At 38.3% G+C, this 24129-nt stretch overlaps 2 protein-coding genes and 1 pseudogene across 4 annotated transcripts in view; 1 reads left to right on the forward strand and 2 right to left on the reverse strand.

Moving 5' to 3' along the window:
- Positions 1–9378, reverse strand: part of LOC110047881 (uncharacterized) — a 60408-nt gene extending 51030 nt beyond the window's left edge. Inside the window, exons 1-2 of the mRNA XM_089294297.1 lie at positions 9201–9378; positions 8689–9066 (exon numbers count right to left, since the gene is read on the reverse strand). Coding sequence (XP_089150423.1) covers positions 8689–9066; positions 9201–9279 — 457 coding nt within the window. The 5' untranslated portion in view covers positions 9280–9378. The remainder of the gene's footprint in view (positions 1–8688; positions 9067–9200) is intronic.
- A 328-nt stretch (positions 9379–9706) lies between these two features.
- Positions 9707–13608, forward strand: LOC149109468 (uncharacterized). Of its 2 annotated transcripts, none has more exons than XM_089294392.1 (3): positions 9707–10629; positions 11928–12442; positions 12694–13608. In XM_089294392.1, exons 1-3 carry the CDS (start codon positions 10578–10580, stop codon positions 12868–12870), a joined length of 744 nt encoding a protein of 247 aa, XP_089150518.1. In that variant the 5' UTR covers positions 9707–10577; the 3' UTR covers positions 12871–13608. The 2 variants fall into 2 exon arrangements, with proteins under 2 accessions (XP_089150518.1, XP_089150519.1); XM_089294393.1 differs by lacking the exon at positions 12694–13608 and adding an exon at positions 10740–10811 and having other exon boundaries at positions 11928–12686.
- A 3250-nt stretch (positions 13609–16858) lies between these two features.
- On the reverse strand, positions 16859–23178 carry LOC110044671 (uncharacterized; annotated as a pseudogene). The gene is made up of 9 exons (XR_016208754.1): positions 23113–23178; positions 22390–22587; positions 20339–20834; positions 19662–19803; positions 18764–19069; positions 18013–18352; positions 17584–17667; positions 17285–17407; positions 16859–17059 (listed from the first exon to the last, which is right to left on the reverse strand). The product of XR_016208754.1 is annotated as an uncharacterized LOC110044671 (transcript).
- Between the last annotated feature and the right edge of the window lie 951 nt (positions 23179–24129).

Below are 24129 nucleotides of genomic sequence, written 5' to 3' on the forward strand. Positions count from 1 at the left end.
AGTCCTAAACGTTAAACGGATAGACGTAAACGTTAAACGGATAGCCCTAAACGCTAAACGGATAGCTCTAAACGTTAAACGGATAGCCCTAAACGTTAAACGGATAGCCCTAAACGTTAAACGGATAGCCCTAAACGTTAAACGGATAGCCCTAAACGTTAAACGGATAGCTCTAAACATTAAACGGATAACCCTAAACGTTAAACGGATAGCCCTAAACGTTAAACGGATAGCCCTAAACGTTAAACGGATAGCCCTAAACACTAAACGGATAGCCCTAAACGTTAAACAGATAGCCCTAAACGTTAAACGGGAAGTCTAAAACGTTTATGGTTATGGTTTATGGTTGCCAAAACAAACTTTCAACTGGTGGCTTAAAACGTTGAAGTAGTAGAGGCCGAAATGGGCAAACTTGAAACGTTTGTCCAAAACTGAGACCGCCCCGATGACTGCCATTTAATTCTTCGCTTCCCGTGGTTACCGTTTTGAGATGGACAGCATAACAATCATCAGCTAATACCTTTAATCTAACAAGAACGGTAAGTAATCCCGTAGCGATTGTAAGCGGTTATAGTTGATGAACTCCTATTCTGTTGCTAATGGCGACCACGTGTGGTACAGTTGAATCAAAATGGCATCAAAACAGAAGCATATCACCTAGGTGATACAGTATGCTTCTGATCAAAATTAATGGCATCAAAATCAATGGCATCAAAATGGCAATTTACACAAAGCGCCGTTAACATACTAACCTTGCCAACTCCTCCTAACGGTTGAAAAAAGATCATTGACGATATCTGTTTTGCACACGGGTTAGTTGTGGGAAAAATATTACGAAAGCATGGCTTTGAAAAGGCCTATTAAAGCAACTCGCGCTCGTACAAAGAATGTTTGCCCTTGGCAACAGTTGCCAACCGAGTAGCCTGGCGTTCATGTGTAAGTCGCCACATTGCATTCTACTTTCGGTAAACTAACCTGTATCACAGCCGCCCTTGCCGAAAGAAAAATCGGAGAGACGACGCCCCGCTTTTCTTTCGGGGAGGGCGGCTGTGATACAGGCTAGAGAACAACCGGGTTTAGACAGAAATTACATCAGTCTTGAGATTGAAATGTTCTCTTTGGCCACCGCTACTCCCTACCCTTTCGATTCGTGATAGGTTCTTATCTTGTTCAGCCCTCGAAGAAAGTAGAAGGTTGGTGTGTACCTTGCCTGGTAGATTAAATGATTTTGTTCTAAGGGTTAAATAAATGGGAAAAAAAGTGAAATAAACACACTGATTTGTGCAAGTCAACTGAACTTTATGACGTTTGTTACATAAAGATGCTAAATAATTTCGGCAGCTGAACAATAAACGTAACAGATTCCTTAATACGCTACAAGTGATTACACAAACTAGTGAGACAATCTCAGATAGTGCAGACTGCGACTGATAGCTCTGGCACGGTAGTCCCGTAAGTACTCACCCCTGCTCGGTTCACTTCCGGTTTGTATCTACCTTGTTAGTCTGCTAGGGCTTTTCACCTTAGCAGTGAGTACGTTTCAAGGTTGTATTTTCATTCAAGGTCCGAAAATTACGTACAATTACCGTTTGTCACGACAGCTTTTAAATTATACTCTGGTGCTTTACGATGATTTTCGTTCATTTAAAATTCAATGACACCTTGAACAAACGTGACAATTTAGCTCTTCGTGCCAACTTTGTAACGTCATACTTTTGTTTTCCTTGCAAAGGTATGTAACATGAAACTCTTGTTTTCTCCAAAACACACGGAAGATGAGCTTGTTTTGGGGAATAAATGAAAGAAAGTTAAATATCTGACGAAGAAATGGAAGAGAAACAATTTTGTTTTCTCTCAAAACGCAAATTTTCTTATCACAGATGAACAACAACTAATTTAATTATCAGATAGTGACGGAATGTCACTTTCTTTTTCTGTTGCCACCTTTGTTGTTAACAATAAAACAATTTTAAAACTAATACACAACAATATTGATTGATACCACTGGGAAGCGTTTCAATGAGAAGTATTGAAGGTAAACAGCGCTACTTGGCCGATATTATCCTGCATCGATGAACGAGTCTCCTCAAAGACTGATTAAATTAATTTGCGCTTTCATTAGGTGCCACGGAGTCTGCAGCAATATTTGAGCACTTTCCTGGTTTCTTTTGTCACAAATTTACAACATGCAGAATATTAAAGCCACTAACTCGGGAACTTTTTGGTCTCTCTTACAGATGCAGTTAAGGCAAGAAATAAATAAGCCGCTAATGAGAAACTTCACTTTTCCCTTCTTTATTTAAACCTTGACAAACATACTATTGTAGTTAGAAAACAGCAGATGATATTTGTTGAACCGACCTGTGGGTAATTCTAAAAGATACGTTTAACTTTTGCACTAAAAAGGGACAAGTGGCGCTACCTAGTACCTGACATTACATGACATAAAAAATCGCGTGGAAACAGTATATAACACTTACGATGCGAGAAGGCATGCCTCTTACATGTTGGGTTCTACCATAAGGAAAACTACTCAACATTTGTGTGTTATCCCGTATGCAATGGAACCTCCACCTAATGTATAGAAGACACAAACGCTAACTAATCTGCGCATGCATTTAGAGCAAATTGGTTTTGTTCTTAAGAGAATAGTACCACAAAGGAGAGCAAGAGGTTACTTTAAACAAATATATAGCTTTGCGATGTTTACTCCTAACTGACGTAGATAGAACACGTTTTACGTAGGGTACAAGTGTACCTTTCCCAGCTCAGCCCAACCATTTCCTTATTTATAGACTAATTAATTAATTGAAATCAATTAATTAAGCAAACATTAACGTTTACACCTTATTGCATTATTACCTTATTATATTATTGCCTTAGTGCATAGCGGCAGGCAGCCCCCAAAACCATCCCAATAGTGCATTCTGCACTAATAAATAAATCTTACATTGTCTTAGACTTCCCTGTCGTCAGCCTGCCTATTTATATGTTTGCTAAGGCGGCACTTCGAATTTATTTTGCCTTTAATAGATTTCCACGTTTTATCCTTTGCGACGGGAGAGTCAACTGGAAATCGACTGAATACTAGCACTTTAATGAATTAAGTCTTGTACTATCTAGTGCCATTTTGTTGTGAGTTCCTTCGGTGTTGCTGCTACTCAGCTCTTCTTTAGAGAACTAAAAGGGCAGAAGTTTGAGGGCGCATCTATGCCGCTCATTTTCTTTGTGCAGAACACCTTTGACAGAAGTTATTTTCCGGGTGTCACACAAGAACGAATACCCTGCGAGCAGTTGGTTTCTCCTACGCCAAACGAGAGGGAAACCACTGCGGGCAACCGTTCGTTCCTTTGAGTTAACTGCCGTCCAGCGCCATGGACGAATAAATTAACTTTGAACTGGTAAAACTAGTTTAAAAGCTGGTTTAGGCCCGTACGCATGCGCTCACCAACACAACTGCTGCGAGCCCCTCGTGCAGCGATCAAAGTCCAAGTCAACCGCGAAAATCTGGGTTAAGATGTTGAAAGACGTTTCATAATTCTTCGAGACTGTGCTGTACATCGCTGAAGTTCTTCCTCTAGTACTTTGAGTGCGGTTCTGTTTTTACTTTTGATGACATCCAGTCGCTTGAAGGAGCTTTTACAAACCTGCCTTCGATCGTATTACCCCCGTTAAACTCGTATTGTTTCGAATTGTTTTTTTGGGGTGTTGTGTTCAACGAGCTCGGTAATCCCGCACGAGAGAGGGCAAGAACGCCTTAAATTTAGGCTTTATATGTAGACCACACTGGATAATACTTCGACAAAGGTCTGGATCGTTCTTTTGTCAGCGCTTTTGGCGAGAAATTTGCATTTTTTGTAAAAACACTTCCGGCGGAAGATTGGCAAATGAAACTGACATCAAATGCGTCATATGGAGCGTGACGAACTCGCGCATGCTCGATGGAAAAGCAGACGAGCAAGATCCCCATTACAGTCGACTAGTATGCGGAGAGAGGCGTTTTCGAATCCTGCTCGGGACACGGGTTTTCTTTCATTTCAGAGGCCGCCTGTAAGTTATTTACATCTTCCTATCATTGTTAATAACATTCGAGAAATAAAATACAGTTGGACCTCGCTTATTCGAACTCGGTCATTTCGAGCCCGAATTCGAAACCACTTCCCTAAGATTAGCCCTTTACTATGGGCTATGTTGAACCCCCGCTAATTCGAAATATCTTTTGTTTCCCTTGAGAGTTCGAAATAATTGGGTTCCTCTGTAAAGCTGACAAAGCTATTTTTCGTCCTGAACTTTATTCACACAATTTAGGTTGTCTTGTGCGAGTTTTTGGCCCGAGGCAATAAAAGAACTTCTGAACTTACCACTTGTTCTAATGAATCTAGGCGATGTTCAATCCTGTCCAACCGAAGTGCAAGTTCGCAGGCCCGCCCGTGGAGACCCCGTGAAATAGTTTACGCTTAACTGTACGCAAAATAAAGTAAAATATATTTTGTTGTTGGAAGCGCATGGTTTATTATTAACAGCCGACCTTTTCTACTGTGTGTACTTGCGATCTCTTGGAACAATGACGGCAATAAGCTTCCCTTGGTCTGCATATAGTGACAAAGGAAGTGGGATGTTTTTCGCAAAAAGACAGAGTTATAAAGAATTTCGACTGTTTACCACCCGCTGAACAAGTGAAAAGAATCGCGTGCCCGAGACTAGTAAAAATTTGCGCGTGAACTGAAATAATAGACCATATGATTAGTAATGTCAGAAGCTTCCATACCGAACTCTGAACTTTTATTTCAACTAGACAATTGCATACGAATTTACCACAAAAAAAGTCCAGAAAATAAAATACATAAACGGGAAAACAGACATTAATTCACCTTTTTATGCTATCATAGGCCGACTTTGGGGGGCGGGGTGCGGGGGGGGGGGGGGTGATCTTCTCGGGCGAAAAATTTACGCAATGCCCGAATGCGTGAGTGTTGAAATCGGGATGCAAACGCAAGAGAGATACCACAAGAGATAATTATTTTTGTTTTGCACAGCACAGTTGTCTGCCGGAAGGTGTGCTACTGTTTCTCCCAATCCGTGATTTTCAAAAAAATAATGCACATAACTGACTGTAGCGTTTGCTCCTTTTTTTAATTTTTAATCTTTAATACAAATTCCAAATTACATTACATTGAACAAGTCAATCCAATGAATGTGAGGACAGCTTAAAACAGAATACAAGATTCCTTAACATAAGCCGCCTTAGTGTATCATTGTATGATTGTATACCTAGTTAAAAATTACTCTAGCCCCATATTAAAAAATAAGATAATCACGATAAAAAATTACCACTGAACTTATCGTAAAAATAAGCAAACAATTTCTTGCGGTAGTTCATTCCATGAGCGACAAACCCGTACAAAATATGAGTTCTTAAAAGATTCTGTACGACTAAACGGGACATTGAGTGTTAGATAATCAATCTTTCTCACAGGCTTGTTGCAAGTTCGAAACGATGCAAAGTCCAAAATATCTAAATTATACATATTCTTAAAACATTTTAAAAAGAATACGAGATCGTGAATTTCCCTACGATATTGTAAAGGTAATAAATTTAATTTAGTCAGGCGTTCGTGCTCAGAATACTCCTTGCCGAGAATGAATCTCGTGGCCCTGGGCGCTGCGCTGAATCTCGTGGCTTTACCAGCAGAGGCTGCCTCGTCAATGAGAAGTTAACTTGCCGCGGTATCCCCTCGCACACCACTCCAAATATTCCGCATTTCCTTGGGGTCTTGAAATAGATCGGTCCAGGTTGCATTGGATCACTGGGAATATGCACTTGTTGTGCAAAGTCAAAAGAATAGTATACTGTAGCAGCTAACGTAGAAGCGTCACGGGTTTCTAGGTTTAGGACCGGGGGGATACTTCGGGAATTTCTGGGTGGGGATGTGCCGCTGAGACCCTGGAACCCTTAGCCTATACCAGAGCTAGTTCAGCTGAATTTTGCTACCCTATACTAGAGTAAACTCCCCAAATCCCCCCATCTATCGACACTATTGCGGCTGATTTGCGCAAATTTAAACTTGCTGATTTGATTTTTTTTATATTTTTGAGTGGCAATTCCTGGTTTCCTTAGTCTAGATAAAATCTTCAACCAACTAGTCAGTTTTGGGAAAAATGATACCCTATTCTAGACCCAAACGCTCTGATTTATATACCCTATCCTAGAGTAAACTGCTTGAAAACCATACCCTTCACAGTGGCACATACCTATTTAGCCCATATATGGCAGTGCCCCCCCCCCCCCCCGGGGTTTAGGAGAGCTTCAGTTCCAAGTGTTTCTAGTGTTTCCTTTGATTTATTGCAGGAAAACTTGTAAAAATCCCTTTCAGCCTGTGCCTAGTTTAAGTGTTCCTGTTGGGCTAGAATACACTCCGCTTTTCGCTCTCTGAAAGGTTTGCTGCGCTTTGAAGCTTGGCCGTATTCTGTTGACAAGTCAGACAGAGATCTGTTCTTGGTGTCTCTACAACAACGTTAGGGAACAACTCCTGCCATAGCTAAGTCCCGGAGCTAAGTAAACTTTTTGTGGCTGATTGCTTGCTTGTTTGAAGCTTCGCACATAAAGCTGCAGACTTTCCAGACACTCGTTTTCGTCTCGGATATTAAAAGACAGGATCTTTTTTAACCCGGAATACGACCTGGTAGCATAATGGCATTTTCCTCCACATAATTGTCACGAAAGGAATGAACATCTGTAACTGTAGAATGAGGTGTCGCGTTACTAGGCACTCTGTTGGCGTTTCCGTGGATTCTTGGAGAAATGCCGTCTACTTCATAATGTTCTTTTAGTCGAAGAAATCTCGAATAACTGATTCCATACAAATGTAGAAACATTCCTCGCATATTGGCCTCGACTGAAAATAGAAGCTACATCGACGGCTCCTGGTTCTTTCCCCTCCAACGCAGTCGATGCGAATAAACCCTGGATGTTGGCCAAAATGACCAAATCAAGTTCTCCACTTGACAGTTCAAGGCAGTTGTTCAAATTAGAGAGAACTGTCTCTTTCGAAAACTTATAACCTTGCGCACAGCCGCAGCCATTTTCCAAAAACGTCTGTACTTTATGAAATAATTCATTATTGTTATCCGCCATCGTGTTAGAAAAGAATGTTTTTTGCGTTCTGACTTCGGTCGCGTTAGGCATTGTGTCACATTGTTTAGACAATAGTCTATAAAACCCATATCATTGTTTGGACGATACTGGTGAGCGTGACAAGATAGACTCTCTTTGTTTACATCAACGACATTGCGTCACATTTGCGTGGCCTGGGAATGATAGTAAACATGCATCGAAGAGCGAAACATGAGCAAATTTCGGCATAACATTGGAGGCTAAAGCGGTGACCTTGTACCAATGAATCTGTTAGACTGATCAACAAAGCGATTCTATGGACGCGAGTTCTAAAAAAACGGACGACATCTGATACCGGAACTCGAACGCTACTAATGTTGCGAAATACTGAGGTATGTCAGTTTTAAGCATTGCTGATGTCAGTTTTCTTTCGAAAGGCAAGCTAAACGTTTAAACGTTTGCCTTAAATGTTAAACGGATGCGAACTTCCATTAAACGGATGAACTGAATGGCTAAACGTTTATACGTTTTGCCTAAACGGAAGCAAACTTCCCCAGTATTGCATTGTGCATCCCTGCTGCGCATAATTTCACGCGTGATTAGCACGCGCTTTAAAAAATGGCGGCTTTTTCTTTGCGGCTGGACCTCGCCATAGAGGTAAATCGTCATTTTCTCGAAAACGAGTCCGGCGACCTATCATTTTTTTCTGTTGTGTTGAATTGAGTAATAAATTTCTCTATGTAAAATAATATGGGCCAATTCTCAGTGTTGAGCAAGAAACAATCGTCGGAAACGTGATTTTAGGAAGCGATTGTGACTATAATCATGGTGCTATTGTAAGGATTTATATGATATAAACAAGGTGCTGTTGATCCTAAACGAACATGGGGACCCCTCATTTTTATTTCCAAATTTAAGTTCCTACAATATAAGCAGTCAATAGGCAAAGTTTGACAAAAATCTCAGTGCCGGTTCTATTTCAGTGGAATGACCTTAAACGGATGAGCTAAACGTTACAACGTTTCGTCCAAAACGTTAAATGGATCCAACGGATAGGCTAGCCGTTAAAACGTTTTCAAAAAAAAACGTTTAGTGGATTGTGAGTTTAAAAAACGCATGAGCCAAGCGTTTAAACGGTTTTCATGTCCCGTTTTAAACGGATAGTAAACGGACACTAAACGGAAAGTAAACGCTTTTTCGTTTAAAACGGTTAAGCGTTGGTGCACGTTTTCGCTTTCCCCGTCACACATTGTATCATAATATCTCTCTGGCGAGTTAACAAACCATTACTTTTACTGAACTTTCAAACTGAACATTGACATGACTGACATTACATACACATAATCCTCTTCGCGCTTAGGTAGCACATAAAGCTATAAATTGACATTAGCAGATTTTATAAGAATACCTAAAAACTTTAAGAGAATGTTCACATATGATTCTATTTTCGTATAAGGAATCGTGCTACGAACATCGTTCCGAGTTCTTTTATTTATATACAGAAGATACAATACAGAGCTGTACATAAACACAATTTAAAAGTTAACATACTAGCACGTTTTCCAACGACTTACCAACAATTTGTACTTCAATTTCATCCCTCCATTCATTTGAGTTAGTCGCTACCATGCAGGAAAACACCGCTTCATCTGCTTCTGTCACATTGTAAATAATCAGTGTTGCTGGATCACTGCGACTGATGTTGAAATGCTCCTGAAAGTTGTCTCTCGAATCTATAGCAACTGTCCCTGAAGAAAATTTCTTGCCAATTTGGACATTTCCTATCATGAATTCCACGCGATCAAGTATTTCACCAGAGAAAGTGAAGTTCCATTTCAAATGTGCCTCAGAGGAACCGTTTAATACTTGCTGGATCGTTGTTCGGACTGAGGTGTCGTTTGTTTGCAGCGGGCCACGTTGTGGAGGAGGAAGAGTCCATGTGATTGTAGCATCTGAAATCAATATATTTCAAGGAACAGGTGAGCTTTTAAAAGTCCCAAGATGTTAAAAATGATGCTTTAGATGAGCACAACCGAGCCACATATACAAAAGAAGAAGCTATGAAACGTCAGGGAACGTACAATACCTGTCATCGCTAGTTGATATAATAATGTTCCATACACAAGTAATTTAAACACATAATTTTTACAATCCTGAGTAACCATATTCACTGGCGTTGATCGATGTCTCTTTACTTATGTCACCAAGCGCTGCTAAGAAACAAATATATGTACACGGAAGTGAAATACGTCTCCGCTGCTGCTTCCCCAAATCCTTTTCGTTCTCAAAGCCTGCGGGACCTTGGCACGAGTGCGATCGTACCTTACCCACTACCACTACCCAATACCTTAACCTAACAGACCTTCTTTTTTTCTTCTCCTTCTCCCTTTCAAAAAAAGATCGCGGGTTAATAGCCTGCATAGCAAGCATTCCCGTGCGAAGAGCTTTTTCGGCAGTGCGCATTCTGGCCGCGCGCAAAATGGACAAAGCGAGAGCAAACATGTCGACGAAGCAGGGGGTGAGGCTGGCGTGGAGATTTTTGCTCTCGTTCCAGTTTGCGCGCGGCCAGAATGCGGAAGCTATACTTGTGCACTTCGCCGTCCTTCGGGTATTCTGCTTGTAACCACGAAAAATAACCACCATCTATTGGTACACTTCATGACACATACATGAACAGTATACGGCGCTGTACTGAACCCATTTAGCATGGCGGACAGGAGCGAGGTAATTTTATGATCATTAGATTACATGTTGTAAAAAGCAGCAAGTATAATAATTGTTCTCTTAGTCTCTGAGAACTTGTGGTATTTCATTATTACAATGTATCTTTCCTTTAGCAACAAAACCAGGAAGCTCATTGCTCTGCAGAAAATCAGGATCGTGAGGGATTTTTTGGTACACGCAGTTTAGATCTCAAAAGCGTATATTACATAACTCTGAACTGTTTTATAATAAGCTTCTGTAATGTTTTACATGGTAAGAGTATTGACCTAAATATGGGCCGTTACATTTTATTGCACTCCCCTTTCCCTCTCCCCCAACGCCACTCATGGACCAGATTAGTGAATGGGATATGAAAGTCATTTCAAGGGTCTGCATGAAATTTGGGTCTTCATTTCAATTTTAATTTAATTTGGCGGGTAAAGAATAATCAGTTTATTTGTGGGGGGTACATGTCAGTCCTCCTTTTTTTCTTGTAATTTGTTTTATTAGGTGGTAAATTTTCACTTACCCTGTCAATTGGGACTGGGGGGTGTATAAAATAGTACTTTTTAAAGGGAGTTTTCACATAGGGATAACCTCGTAACTTCCTTTTCTGGAGGCATTTTTACCCTTTATTTTTAGTTTTGATTGTATATCTAGTTTCCTTCTGGAGCAAATTAAGTATGTAAGTATGTACGTATGTATGCATGCATGCATGCATGTATAGAATGGCCTTAATTGTTGTTTTAGGAAGCTCAACATGAAGAGGCGCCCTGGCCCCAGCTGGTGCTGGTCGAGCAAGCAAAAAGCGGGTGATTTGTTTGTCAGTCCTTTTTGTCAGCTTACTTTAATGTGGATGCATGGTTAATTATTTCATCCTGTAAGATCCTATACTTAGGTTTTAAATTGCTATTTATCTCAGTTGGTTTTCGAAACGGACTCAAACAAGCGAAGTCTGATGGACAGACGCTACATGCAGTACATGCAAACAAAAGTAATTCAGTGATAAGTTGTTACTTTTTGTCACTTTGTTATTTTGTGAAATATGTTTTTTTTTTTTTTTTTTTTTTAAATTTCCCAATTTCATTCGGTCCTGGCAAATAAGAATGTAATAAAATTTACACATAAAGCTAGTCATATTAGCTAGGCTTGTTTTGTTTAGTGCTACTTGCAACTGCCTAAATCAAGCAAGTTAGTTAAATTTATTATATTTTGACAATCAAGATTACCTCTTAGTTGAGAATCAATTTGAACCTCTTTATAAGACTGCCAATTTGCCCTTTGAGTTTATGGACAAACCTTTTTTCTCCTACATCTCCATACATTTAGGACCTCTTTTGATTATGAAGAATGTTACTGTTTTACTCAATCACTGTTGAATTGATTCATTTATCAATCACTGGGTGAATATATGTCTGAATTTATGAAAACCGTGTTAAAGACTTTGCACCAAAATAGCGGGCATGTTTTAGGAAAATCAGTCAGAAAGTGTACATAAATATGACCATGTCGTACTGAGAGTGCTATCTACCTCGTGTACTCTTAATAGAGTCCATACCATGCCTATACAAGCCTTTGAAGTCGCTGCAAATGAGTTGAACGAGCTAAACAAAGCTAAGTTAGAGCTTAACTTGATCATATAATTCGCGGCACTAATTTGGACAGGCTTAACCTCTGCAATTTCACCTAAATGACCTCATTATGTCTTTACTGTGGGTTAAATTAGCCAATCATGGTAAAAAGAGCATGGTAAGCAGTGGAATCAGTTATTTAACTCTCTATTTCAGCGAAAAAGTAGCCCTTACGTGACATTTAATTTCATTATTGAAATATGTTTTTTTCTTTCAAATAGCATTATTATTATTATGAAATTTATTTATTTGTTTATTTATATATTAAAGAGTGTCTACCAAAAGAGGTATCAATTATTGTTCATACACACAAGCAATTTTGAGGATGTATTGCAGTCAGTGATCCTTTGAATTTCTCAAATCCAACCACATCAAGTGTTTTTTCAAAATCAAACTGCAGTACAGTTTCTAAAAGTGTAAACTGTATGCTGCCATGTTCTCAATGTTTGTGCAATTTGTTATATTTTCATGCATTTAAGGGAGATCTAAGCCTGGATGGGACAAACAAGCTTGTAGACCAGTTTGGTGGCCCACAGAAGTTGACTTTACAGATGTCAACAACACCAGCAAGCGGCCACGGATTGAACAACTTATTTCAATTGTGGATTCCTACAGGGAGTGGAATACACAGGAGCAGGCTGAGGACTGTGAAATGGCAGTTAATGATCATCCCCACAGTCCTGAAATTCCCATTCCTGTAGCATCAACACCAGCTGCTGGTTTAATTTCTGATCCACCCTCACCTCTTCCAGGAGTTTTGGCAAGTCCCCTTCATCCTCCTGATCCTTTTGCTACACCAATCTCTAATCCTCTTGAAGTTCCAGCAAGTCGTCCATGCCCACCTCTGGTATTTACAGACATCGTGAAGAGGAGATTTGGTAGTGAGTCAGTTTATTGTACTGAGCTGTGGCAACCTGTTTTGGAAACATGCACTGAACTAAAACAGACCCAAAGATCCAAGATGTTGTGTATATTAGGAAAACTGAATGAAGATGTAAGTAGCTCAACTTTTTAAAGAAATCATGCTTTTATTATAGATGTAGGTAAACATTATTGTTTATGTTTTAAGGAAGACTGTAGTATCACTAGTAGGGAGACATCATGATGGCCATCATGGTGTCAAAATGGTCCTTATCAAAATGGTCTTTAATCTATGTTAATTAATAATTGTGTGACTTTATATAATTATTTTACCAATGTGGGATATTATTTGTTATTAATCCAAGGTTTTTTGTCATTGCACAGGCTGAAACTCATACAATCATAAAGGCAGCCACAGCAAGAGACATTTTAGGATGTATGGTGAAATTACCTTGGAAGGTTAACTCAAGTTTGTGCCATCACATCCTGCACCATCTCCCACTTATTTCTCCGCCTCAGTTTGCAAGCAGTGAAGATCAGCGTAGACTTCCTGAACCGTAAAACAGTCTATAAAAATCGGAAATAAAATTATACCATTGTCTTATTATTATACGTTTTCACTGGTATTTTTATAAACCACCAAATATCGAAGAGCTCTCATGAACTGTATGTTATAAAGTGTTCTAACTTACATTGAGAGATACTAAATTTGGACTTCTTTTTCATTTGTGTAGTAAGCAGTTTGTAAATTGTATGTAACCTGAAAGCTACATCTGGTTTCAATTTAAATGTTCACTTTTTGCCATAATTACTCTATGGTATGTACAAATTCTTGAATCTGAAGCTCAAATTATCACTTGTAAACTCAAGTGGCTGGAAATACAGCTGAAACTCATACAATCATAAAGGCAGCCACAGCAAGAAACATTTTAGGATGTATGGTGAAATTACCTTGGGAGGTTAACTCAAGTTTGTGCCATCACATCCTGCACCATCTCCCACTTATTTCTCCACCTCAGTTTGCAAGACTGTAGTTACAAATTATCAAATAATCACTTTACAAATTATCACTTGTAAACTCAAGTGGCTGGAAATACAGCTGATGCCAGTTCTAATTAAATTAAGCATAACAATGAAGATCCGTGGTCTCATGTTGTAATGAAACTGCAATATTTGGAAGGGATTGGGTATGTTTTGTGGAACAATATTTTATTGTATTAGTATCATTATATTAACTGTTTTAAATTATTGTTATAATATTACTATCATAAATTATAAATTAAAGTATATATTAATTGATGACTATTGATTGATCACATTTTCTCTTTGCTTATTATATTAACAGGTTTTCCAGTTATATTCCTTCATCTGTTTTTGAGCTTGGTCTGGAGCCCTTCTATTCCATTGGTGATGGCTTTTATAATTCACTATCCATACTCATGTCTGGAGATGAATATGACAGTGAAATTTATAGACTTGGTACAGCAATGTATGGTCTTAAACACTATGACCATATAGTTGAGGCAGTAAGAAAATCATTTCAGTCATGCTTTTTGGTCATGTTGAGAGGTTATTAGACAGTGTTAAAATTCTTGACTCTCCTATTTTGTGTTATCTTGGACGTTCAAAGAGGGTTAGCCATTTCATCTCCTTTTTAAAACTGCCATTAATCTTTAGTTTAGGTGCTGTAGGTGTAAATAATCATCTAGTACATATCTTGGAAAAATTATTATCTGTTAATTACATTTTAAGATAATTTACTAGTTGCAATTGCTGACGAAATTATTTTCTAGTTGGCATGTAATCATGCTGCTATCCTCAATATGACATTATCAGGCCCTTGTTCCTTTCATTGACCCCTAATTTGAGCAGTTGTGATACATGATGATTGCTACATTATTAAGATTTATGCACAATTTACAATCAGTGGCATGAATTAAACTGCTATTTGGAGTATCTGGAGGTAGAGTGCTTTCCGTTCTGTTATTATAGAATGTGAGGCGATTCAACAACAGAGATGACACCTTAGAGTGGGCAGCTAGTGTGAGTCTATCCCCTCAAGAAGTTCAAGTAGTTAAAGACCAATCGATCAGGGAGATTGTGTCCAAAAGTGTCAGAACACAAGTCTTTAATGCCCTGAAGAATTTTAATGATATTAGTATGAAGTTTAAGTCTTTTCTGAGTTTGGTTTCAAGCAATTGCCAATGATTATTGTTTAATGGTGCATACGTGACTGTTAACTGGCCGCAAATATAGTCAGCTGTTAAAAACCATGAAATTTATTCTCTTTGAAAATTATTACAAAATATGTGAACCATAACATTTAACAACTTGGAATGTGACTGTTTGCATTTTTTTTTCCCCTTGTATTCTTAAGTATTATTGTATAATTTGCAAATAGAAGGTATCATGTTCTGGGTGCATGGCTAGCATTGCAGTTAATTCTGACATCTAAGAGTTATTTTAGAACTGTTACAGGTAGCCTTTGCTGCTTGCTTTTTAAAGAAACCAATACAACAGCACTGTAAACTGGAGGGGGCAGTGTGGTACAACGAAAAAGAAGGTTCCCCCTGTTGCTGCTCCCAAGAGAATGAATTGGTGGATCCTTTCCATATAATCTGGCTGCCACTTCCTGGACATGGCAACAACTTCAACTACATATGCCCCCTTCTGCCCTGGAAGTGTGGAGCATTAGATGCTTCTTTGTGTGTGTTTTGGCATGGACTGAACACTCAATGTTCAACCCACAATGAGATGGTACAGCGCCTTACCTGCTTTGAGTGGTACCAGTGCATTTGTTTGGGTATTACCCTTGCAGAGGCTCAGGATTCCACTATAGTGGATTGTGGCTGCACACTACCCCACCCATATCAGGGCTGCAACATGTGAGTGGTCTTCTGGTTGATTTATTGTTTTGGCTTGGTGCTACTGCTGTGATGTAGTCTCTAGAACTGACATTTCAGCGTAGCACTAAGATTGTAACAAGTCAATTGTTAATCATCATTTTGTTTTACCGGTCATTGTGCAGATCAGTGTATGCAAACCAAGCCAGCATTCTTTGATTTTTAACAAAGGTGTATTTGAAAGTTTGTACTGTTTCCTCAAATTTCTGTTTATAATTGTGAAGCTGAATAATGGGCACATAATTTTTTGGTTTAACTTTGTTTTGGTTGCTTCTTCTTCTAACAGACCTTCACTACAGAACTCCTGATTAGTAAAAGTATACCTTCATTAAGGCCAGGAGTGAACACTGAACCTTGTCTGATTTCGCACTGAAACCTGCTGAGAATGTTAGGTTCCAGACCACTGAGAGGACACGCAGTAATTCCACTCATATACCGTAAACTACCGATTATAAGCCCTGGGCTTATTCAACTTCATCAGGGGCTTTTGATGGGCTTACTAATGAAGGGGCCTATATCCAGGTGGGCTTATAAGAGGGAATAAAACAACAACTGTTGCATAATGGACCTCAGCAGTGTTGATCCAAATACTGTCGTTTTTCATAATTATACTGGCCTATACTAGTTTTCAATAAGGTTTTAAAACATACCCTATGGGCCTATAACCAAGGGGTGGGAGGGCTTGTAAGTAGCAGTTGACGATTACAAATCATTCTAACAAACAGAAGTTTGATTCTTATAGATTAAGTGTAAGCTGGCATTGTGTACAGTAACAAGTTGCTTAGGTTAACTTCATTCAGACTTCATTTGTTTTCTTAACATGTGCCCACATAGCTTTAGTTTTGTTTTTCAACTTGAAGCGTATGGTTCTGTCCCCATTTTACTTTTTTCCATCTATCATGGTACGCAACATGTAGTCTGGCAGTATGTTTGTCAAGACAAGCTAAGCAAAGGAAAAGAACTACTGCAATTTAGGATAGGCACAAACTAAGGATTGAAACTGGTAGATATGATCCAATTCCAAGGGTTAACAGACTCTGTCCTATTTGTGAATCTAATCAAATTGAAGACAAATCTCACTTTCTTATATATTGCAAAAAAAATACTCTAATCTAACAGATTAATTTTATAGAAAAATAGAATATATCATTGTGACTTTTCAACAATAATCTTCATTGCAAGCCATCACCAAACTTATGACTTTTACAAATTATTATTATTAATATTCAATTGGCAAAATTCATTTCATCTTGCTGTCATCTACGTAATATTCCTCTTTCGATTCAAATCCATGTAATTTGATTGCTATATTATAACCTTATTGTATTTTCATTAAAAACATTACTGTTTTAGTTTTAGTTTTCAAAAGCTCTTGCAACACTTTATGTATTTATGGTCATACAAATAAAGCAAGTTGTTGTTGTTATAGAACTGATGGCACCAATCATTATAATTATTGTCTACATGCTTTCAGATGTTCAGGAAATTATTAATTTGTGAATGATCAGTTAATTAATCGATTTAGATTTTTCAACTTTCAGATGAGGAGACTAAAAAAACTAATTGCAACAACTGACTTCACCTGGTACCAGATTCATTTTCTCTAGCAGTACCAAGAGAGAAAACAGAAATATACCTCAACCAAATTTGTTTTACGAATCCAGTTGCTTTCGATGCTGCAAATTGCAAAACCAGATGAAACATTTACAATGACTCAAAGTTTTTTTGATTCATGTAAGATAAAGATCCTCTTATGTACTGTAAGCATGAATTAGCTTGCTCGGCTGCCTGGCTGTTCGAGTTGTGCCACTGAGGAAACCATGAGAGGTTGTATGCCTCAGAGCAACCTAACAAGAGAAAATAGCAACTGCTCAGTTCAATGACACAATCTCTAAGCCAGTGTTTGAGATGCTGGAATTTTGTTTCCAAAAGAATTTAACAATCTTTGATGACACCATCTACATGTATGATGTCCAGATGAAACAGATACACATAATGCTGAGGAATCTTTCGCTTTGTTCATGTAAATTCTAGCATATCAAATATGGTAATTATATTTAAATATGGTTTACCTGTGTGATCACGCCAGTGCAAACGATCTACAAGGAACTGAGCGTTCTTGAAGAAAACAGGATCCCAATTCAGGGAATAGGAATGCAAATTGCAAGCATTGCCATACACAATCAGGCGGGGTGCTGAAAAATATGAACTTTACCATTATTTAGTAATTTTAATTAAAAGAATGTCTCTTTGTAAAACAATGCAGCAGATTTATTTTTACCATGCACAGTCTATAACACAACACAGGAAACTACCTAGTTTATACAAAACACCATTTAGGCCACAAGTTCATGAGAATAATGATGGATACCTTTAGAGAAACGTGTTCTAAAGACGGTAAATGGGATGTTGGGAGATTCATTGCAAAGCATCACGTTGAACCCATATGTTATACCTAAGGGAGAAGGGAAAGGAGACAAGAGAGAAATTGTTCAGAAGAACATGTAACCAAAAAAAATGCATAGAAAATGGTTTGGAAAAGAAAAGCATATGACAGACTGCTATTACCACATATAGCATTGAGGGGATTATTGCCCAGATAGGAACTGTTCAACAATTCCATAACTGCAAGAAAGAAGCACATTTAGACATGCTATAGTCTATTAACAAAAGTTTTTCTTCTCCTTAGAATTAATTCAGATTCTAAAACTGTCCGCCAATAGACAAATACTGGCATTTCTGACTGTGAACATGGATAAAATTGCTACAAAGATTTCACATGGGGTAAATTTTGTCCTACCATGTTGACAATGTAGCAGAAAAATCCCAGGAAGAAGCGATGGATGTCTACTACTCGTTTTCGTACCAATGTTTGAGGAGATGGCATCAAAGGAATAATCACCATGACTTCTCACAGTTGGCAATGCAGAGAAGTGTTCAAGATCATGAGCCTGGCTTGTATTTTGTGACCCACCATCTGCCAAGGAAGAAGAAACATATCCAAGGCAGGAGCACAACGCTGAAGTTCAATGTGCAAGGAAACCATTGTGGTCTCTGAGACTCCACTGACATCATGCCCCACTTGATCCACCATCTCTAGAATATGTTTCTCAGAAAGGTAAATCCGATCACGGTGCCTAGTATATAGTCAATTGAAGATTATGGATCAGATCCCAAAGCAACTCCATACCATCCCATAAACCTGTGAGAAATTCAAATTAATCTCAAATTGGGCTTTGAGACAACCTTTGGGAAATTTATAATGAGTTCAAGTATGGTACACCATATGTGTGCCTGCTGGTATCTTAAGGTTGGATAAAACTAGGATTTTAATAAAAATTCAATCATGTCATCTTATTATTTATAATCATTGTGAACTGATCCAATTTCTTTTAGTTATCAAATGTTTGTTCCATTACCCGCTTTCATTGCTACATGTATATGCTTGCACTCTAAAATACTCCTCCTTGTACCAGAATAGAAACCAAAATAAGATTTATTATAATTAAAAAGTATTCAAGAGGAAAACATAAGAACTAAAAGCAACTTATCTTCCTATTCCTCGTGGTTCAGTGGATTGACAAATAAGCAATGAATCATTCATGCTAGACTTCAGAGATGTACACAGCTCTTGCCTGAAGGAGAGTGCTGTTGCATTGCAAATGACAATGTCCAGACCATTATCTTTGCCACAGATGGGACAACAACAGCCTTCTTCATAGTCTATATCAAGAAGGTCCAGGAAACTATATCAGGCCAATCGCCAGTGGTGGTACGACAATGACCTCTTGAAGTTCAAGACATTAGTGCCAGCCATTATCTCTTGCCAGACGCTATTGTGTGTAAACAGTGTGCACCTACAAACAAATGAGCAAAATTCAAGTGGAGCGTTTAAAAGATGCCTGAAAGATATATACAGCGTACATGTACCAATTTTGTATCATTGTTAAGGATACTGCTGAAGTTAAAGTGTACAATGTAATCATGTTTCTGGCTCAAATTGGGAGATGGCACAGCATCTTACAACCTTCAGTCAATCATTTGCCTGATTATTTGGCTCATTACATTTCAACATTTCTTTCATTTGTGAACATTGCAGTGTAATAAATGAGTCTCTGTTGGTTAGCATACTTGTCTAAACTTAATAAATATATCTGCATGGGTACTGTACATCTTTACTCAAAACTGTAATTGGATGTGTTCAATTAATATGTTCCATTAATTACACTTTTCCATTAACCGAATCTACTTCATGACTAAAAAATCCCATCCCAGTCTCAGCTCTAAAATCCATGTGAATCCGTTTTAGGTGGTTGTCATTACTGAAAGTACAGTTAACATAATGTCACTTTAAGCATGACATGAAAGAATTGTGCAATACATATGAAGCTGCAATTAATCTGCAATGCAAATTGAGATAAAGAGTAAAATGATAATAACTACATGTACCTTCCCTTTAGAAAATGAAACATGAAATCCCTCAGGACCTCATAAGAAATAATGTAAGAGCCCATGTTCAACAGTGTGAGCTCTTAACCATCCAACTCCACGATTCCATCACAGGCTTCCTTGACACAAGTATGATATAATACTAGAACAAAACATACATTCAAGAATATCACAAACCATTATTTAGTTGTTATTAAAAAGATAATAGGAAGGACATTTATGACTCAAAATGAACTTAGATTTTGGATTGGAATCCATTCAGTCTGCATTATAAATGCAACTATTAAATGATAGCTAGGATAATAAACAATAAGTTTCTCTTTATCGAAGATTTAGGTGTCAGTCCTGGCTTCAAAGGCTTTCAGCACTTTCTACCTGGAACAAGCTGGGTTTGTTTGCCTCTAGCCAGGAAGTTGCAAATCACTCATATGCAGTGGCAACCCTTCATCAAACATGCCAGCTTCTATGAGCAACTTGGTTCAGTGAATTCATTCGAGAATTAGACTCTTAATTAATCAGAACAGGCATTTCATTTTTTGAGATGAGGAGCTAATTTAAACCTTCCTCCATCATCCATGGCACAACCCTCATCGTAATCAGACACTTCTATCCCATTCATTGGTAAGTTTAAGGCATTTTTGCAAAATTCTCAACATGGAAATAAATGAATTTCCTACCTTCACAATGCAACATTTGCTTTTTCAAGAGCACAAAACTTTTCTTGGCTGACCAATACACTGAGATGAACACTTTGGGCAGCAGGGAGGTAAGCTGGGGGTAAGCAGCACAAGATCATTAGACGACATTTTTGCTCATAACACATTTTCCAAAGTGGAGAATATTTTCTTCTGGACTGTAGGTAGTTGAAATGGAATTTTATTCCAAGACACTGGTCTTAGTTTCCATTTTTTACAAGGTGTTAGTTGAAACTAGAGTGGATTCCCAATAATTTCTCTTGGCAAAAAAATCCACTAGAAAATCAGGCATTTCGTGTTCCATTCCTTCCTCAGATTCCATAATTTTTGTGACATGCTCACAGGTGTGAACCTGGTGATCACAGGTTAAGCAAGTGATCAGGGCACCCTGGAGGCCAACCAAACCATGCTTTGTATTTCCAGGTACAAAAATGGTAAAATTATTGCCATTTAAAGGCAGCAAGTCATGACTTTCATCCTGAAATCGCAAATCAAGAAGAAAACAGGATGTTGCATGATAACACATAGTGTAATAGAAGAAATTACAGAAAATTAGTAATTTAAACTGCACATGGAAATGCTAACAAAGAGGTGAACTTAGCTAAGCACTCAGTAAGTGCATGATCAATAATCAAATTTGAAGCAATTAACAGGAAATAATGTATTCCTGATTTCTCAAAGAATACCATAAAACTTGCCTGTAGTATGATCATATAAAAATAACGTACTAGTCTATTTTGAAAAGGGGTCACAAGCTATTTGATTTAGAAAATTATGCTACACAATTTCACTGCATTTTGCCACCAACCAATTAATCATTAGGGTGGACTATAAAAAATTAATACATGTATATATACAATGCTCACATATTGTACATGCATAAGTAAATATTGCATTCATCTTACTTGGTAAGTGTGATCATGAGAATTTGTGCCTCAAGCAAGTGAAGGGGTGAAGTTGTTCTCCATGTCAAAGCCTGCCATTCTTTTCAAAGGCCTCAATATGGATACACTTGTCATAAACAGCAGTAGCTGCAGTCAGCCCTGTGAGAAGTATTTTACAAACAAATACAACTAATTTATTAGCTTACAACACAAATAGAAGATGTTGGTCAAAGGCACAGGGTCCCAATTCAAAACATTTCGCACCTTGGGCCGCAAAGACTAATTAACTGTTATATGCCAAGAAAAACAAAATCCAACTTGCACACTGTGAGACTAATCATAGGCAACAATACAAGTAAATAGTCAACTTCTGAGAAAAGAGTGTGCAAGCTGTTGCCTGATGTGTTAGTAATTTAGTATTAAAAATAATGCTCTTAATGTGCTGGTGATGGATACATAGGTTCATACATTAAAAAATGTGGCTTGAACAGGATTGAGGAATCTTATTAAATTTTTTTTTCCTAACATATCATTTCACCTGCTTGATGAACTTACCATCTCCTACGACTGTTGATGACAGTGATTGTAAATAATTTGTCCGCCTTATGCTGTCAACATAGTTGCAATTATGGTACATCCAGATGTTCTCCCTTGGTTCTCAGTTGACAAGCACATATTTGGTTTCCTGGCAGTACAGTATATCAAACAAATTACAGTTAAGGTGGAAATCAAGCTCACTATTGTCAATACAGCTGCCTGTAATATATAATAAATTATGTAAAAGGAAAAACAACGGAATTATTTAGTTTTTGGGTTACACTGAAAGGAGATATAGATTGATATTGGGTAATCCATAAGAAAGAAAATTAGGGAAACTATAACAGTTTAACAGGGCATTTGTGCAGACATTATTTGTCAAAAGTACACTGCAACATTATCAAGGTATGAAATGGAGCAACATGAACTTTCTTAATCATTAAACTCTTAAAAACACTGTATGCCTGAACATGTCCTTTCGAACAGGGTTACTAAATAAGAAACTGTGTCTTAAACAGTTACCAATTTGAAAGTAAAGGAATTTTTTCTAAAGCTGGGTCAGGTTTTGAAAGCCTGACTGACATCACCCCACAAAAGCTTAAATAAACTTACATGCAAGTTCTTTGTAACCACATAAAAATCAGGACAAGTACACCGAGTCAATTTGTTGTCATGAAAGGTAATAGCATTGCAGTTGACCAGCTCTAACATGTACGCAAATTGCAGCGTTACAGGTATAAGGTCTGTTGTGGTTTCAGATTCGTTGGTTGTTTCTGTAGTTGTTTGAAATTCATCCTCATCAGATAAATCCTAGAATTAAAAATAAATTCAAATGAACATAAATTCAACTTTCATTTGCTATACACGGATTTCTTTCCTACAAAGTATAGTTTTAACACATGTAATCATCACAGATATTTTTACAGCTTTGACAGCTGTAAAAAATTCCTAATACGTTAATAAAACTCACATTTCCGGGAGGAAAGAGAGAAGAAAAAAGGGGAAAAAGTCACGCCCGAATAGTACTACAAGTAAAGCTTTTACAGCATTTCAGAAGAATGCAACAAAGTGTAAAAACAGGTATAAAAAATAAACAATATAAAGATAAAGGTTACAGGAGGGAGGCTTAACGAGCAAGAAATCTCAAACTGGTCTGGGTTGCAGCGCGTGTGACTCTCCGAATTCACCAGCCACTGCAGAACCCACACAACTCGTCGAGCTGGTGACTGGAGCACTACAGGTTGATTTCCTTCGCCTTATCTTCTTTGGCAAAAACTGAGAAAAGCTACAACGGCCTCGATTCTTATTCATCTAGCTTAGTTCACTTTCATGTACGGAGGGAAAAATTTGCGGAAAGTGTGGCGGCGCTTCCTGCGAGTCGCTGTTTGGATTACCCGCCATATTGGACAAAATGCCCAGATGTCATGTATGTGTCGTGAAGTGTACCAATAGGTGGTGGTTGCTTGTCCTGGTTACAAGCAGAATCTGTCTCACAGAATACCTTCGGGCGTCCAAGTATTTTTACGCGAAAATTAATAGCGGAGCTCCTGCGCGCCGAAGGCGTTCGAGCAGAGCCCCATTCCTTAGAAAGTTTGGTAAACCCATCAAGCCACGAAAATATGGTTATGACGTCACCGTACGAGCGAGCGAGCGTCCGTCCGCACTTACAGACTCTGGGGGAGGGGTAGGGGGATCTCGATGTAACCCCAACTACAGCTTACTTATTAATTTTTGGCACCCAGTTCCTGTAGTCCTCATTCCCAGTGGAGAAAAAAAAAACACATCACTTAATTATTATCAAATTATTATTGGAAGGCTTCATAAAGGGATGGACCATTAGAAAAGTAATTGAGAGGGTGGGAGCGGACGGGGTGGGACAGCTAACAGGATGTTTTTTTTTTTCAAGTCCACTACCTCAGCAGGATTTTTTTCAGGGGCAAGTCCCCTGCAACAATTTTTTTTTCGAGGTGGGGGGGGGGGGTGGGGGGGAGGGCTATCTTAATCTTGACACTCACCACAATCTGAATGCGTGGAACAGGCTTCAAGTGCAAACAAATATTTTTTAAGCTTCCACACAGTCGTTTTACTTTCCCGTCAAAATCATGCGCGGGGGAAACATAACGTCTCAGACACATCCAAGTGCCATTGCCAAAAATGGGGATATGAGGCTTTTGGTTTGATGTTTAGGAAATATCAGTTTTATTGATTCATTATCCTTGTACAACAAATTCATTCTTGGCATGCAGTGAATCAAGTTTTAAGCTAGAGTTCCATGAGTGACTGTCCAGTAGTAAATATGGGGCTGAAGGGCCTATTGAACTGGGGGGTCTGGAGGCATGTTCCCCCCCTGCC

This window comes from Orbicella faveolata, unplaced genomic scaffold, assembly GCF_042242905.1.
Source record: "Orbicella faveolata isolate gen_17 unplaced genomic scaffold, um_ofav_v1 contig_25, whole genome shotgun sequence".
Classification (NCBI taxonomy): domain Eukaryota; kingdom Metazoa; phylum Cnidaria; class Anthozoa; order Scleractinia; family Merulinidae; genus Orbicella; species Orbicella faveolata.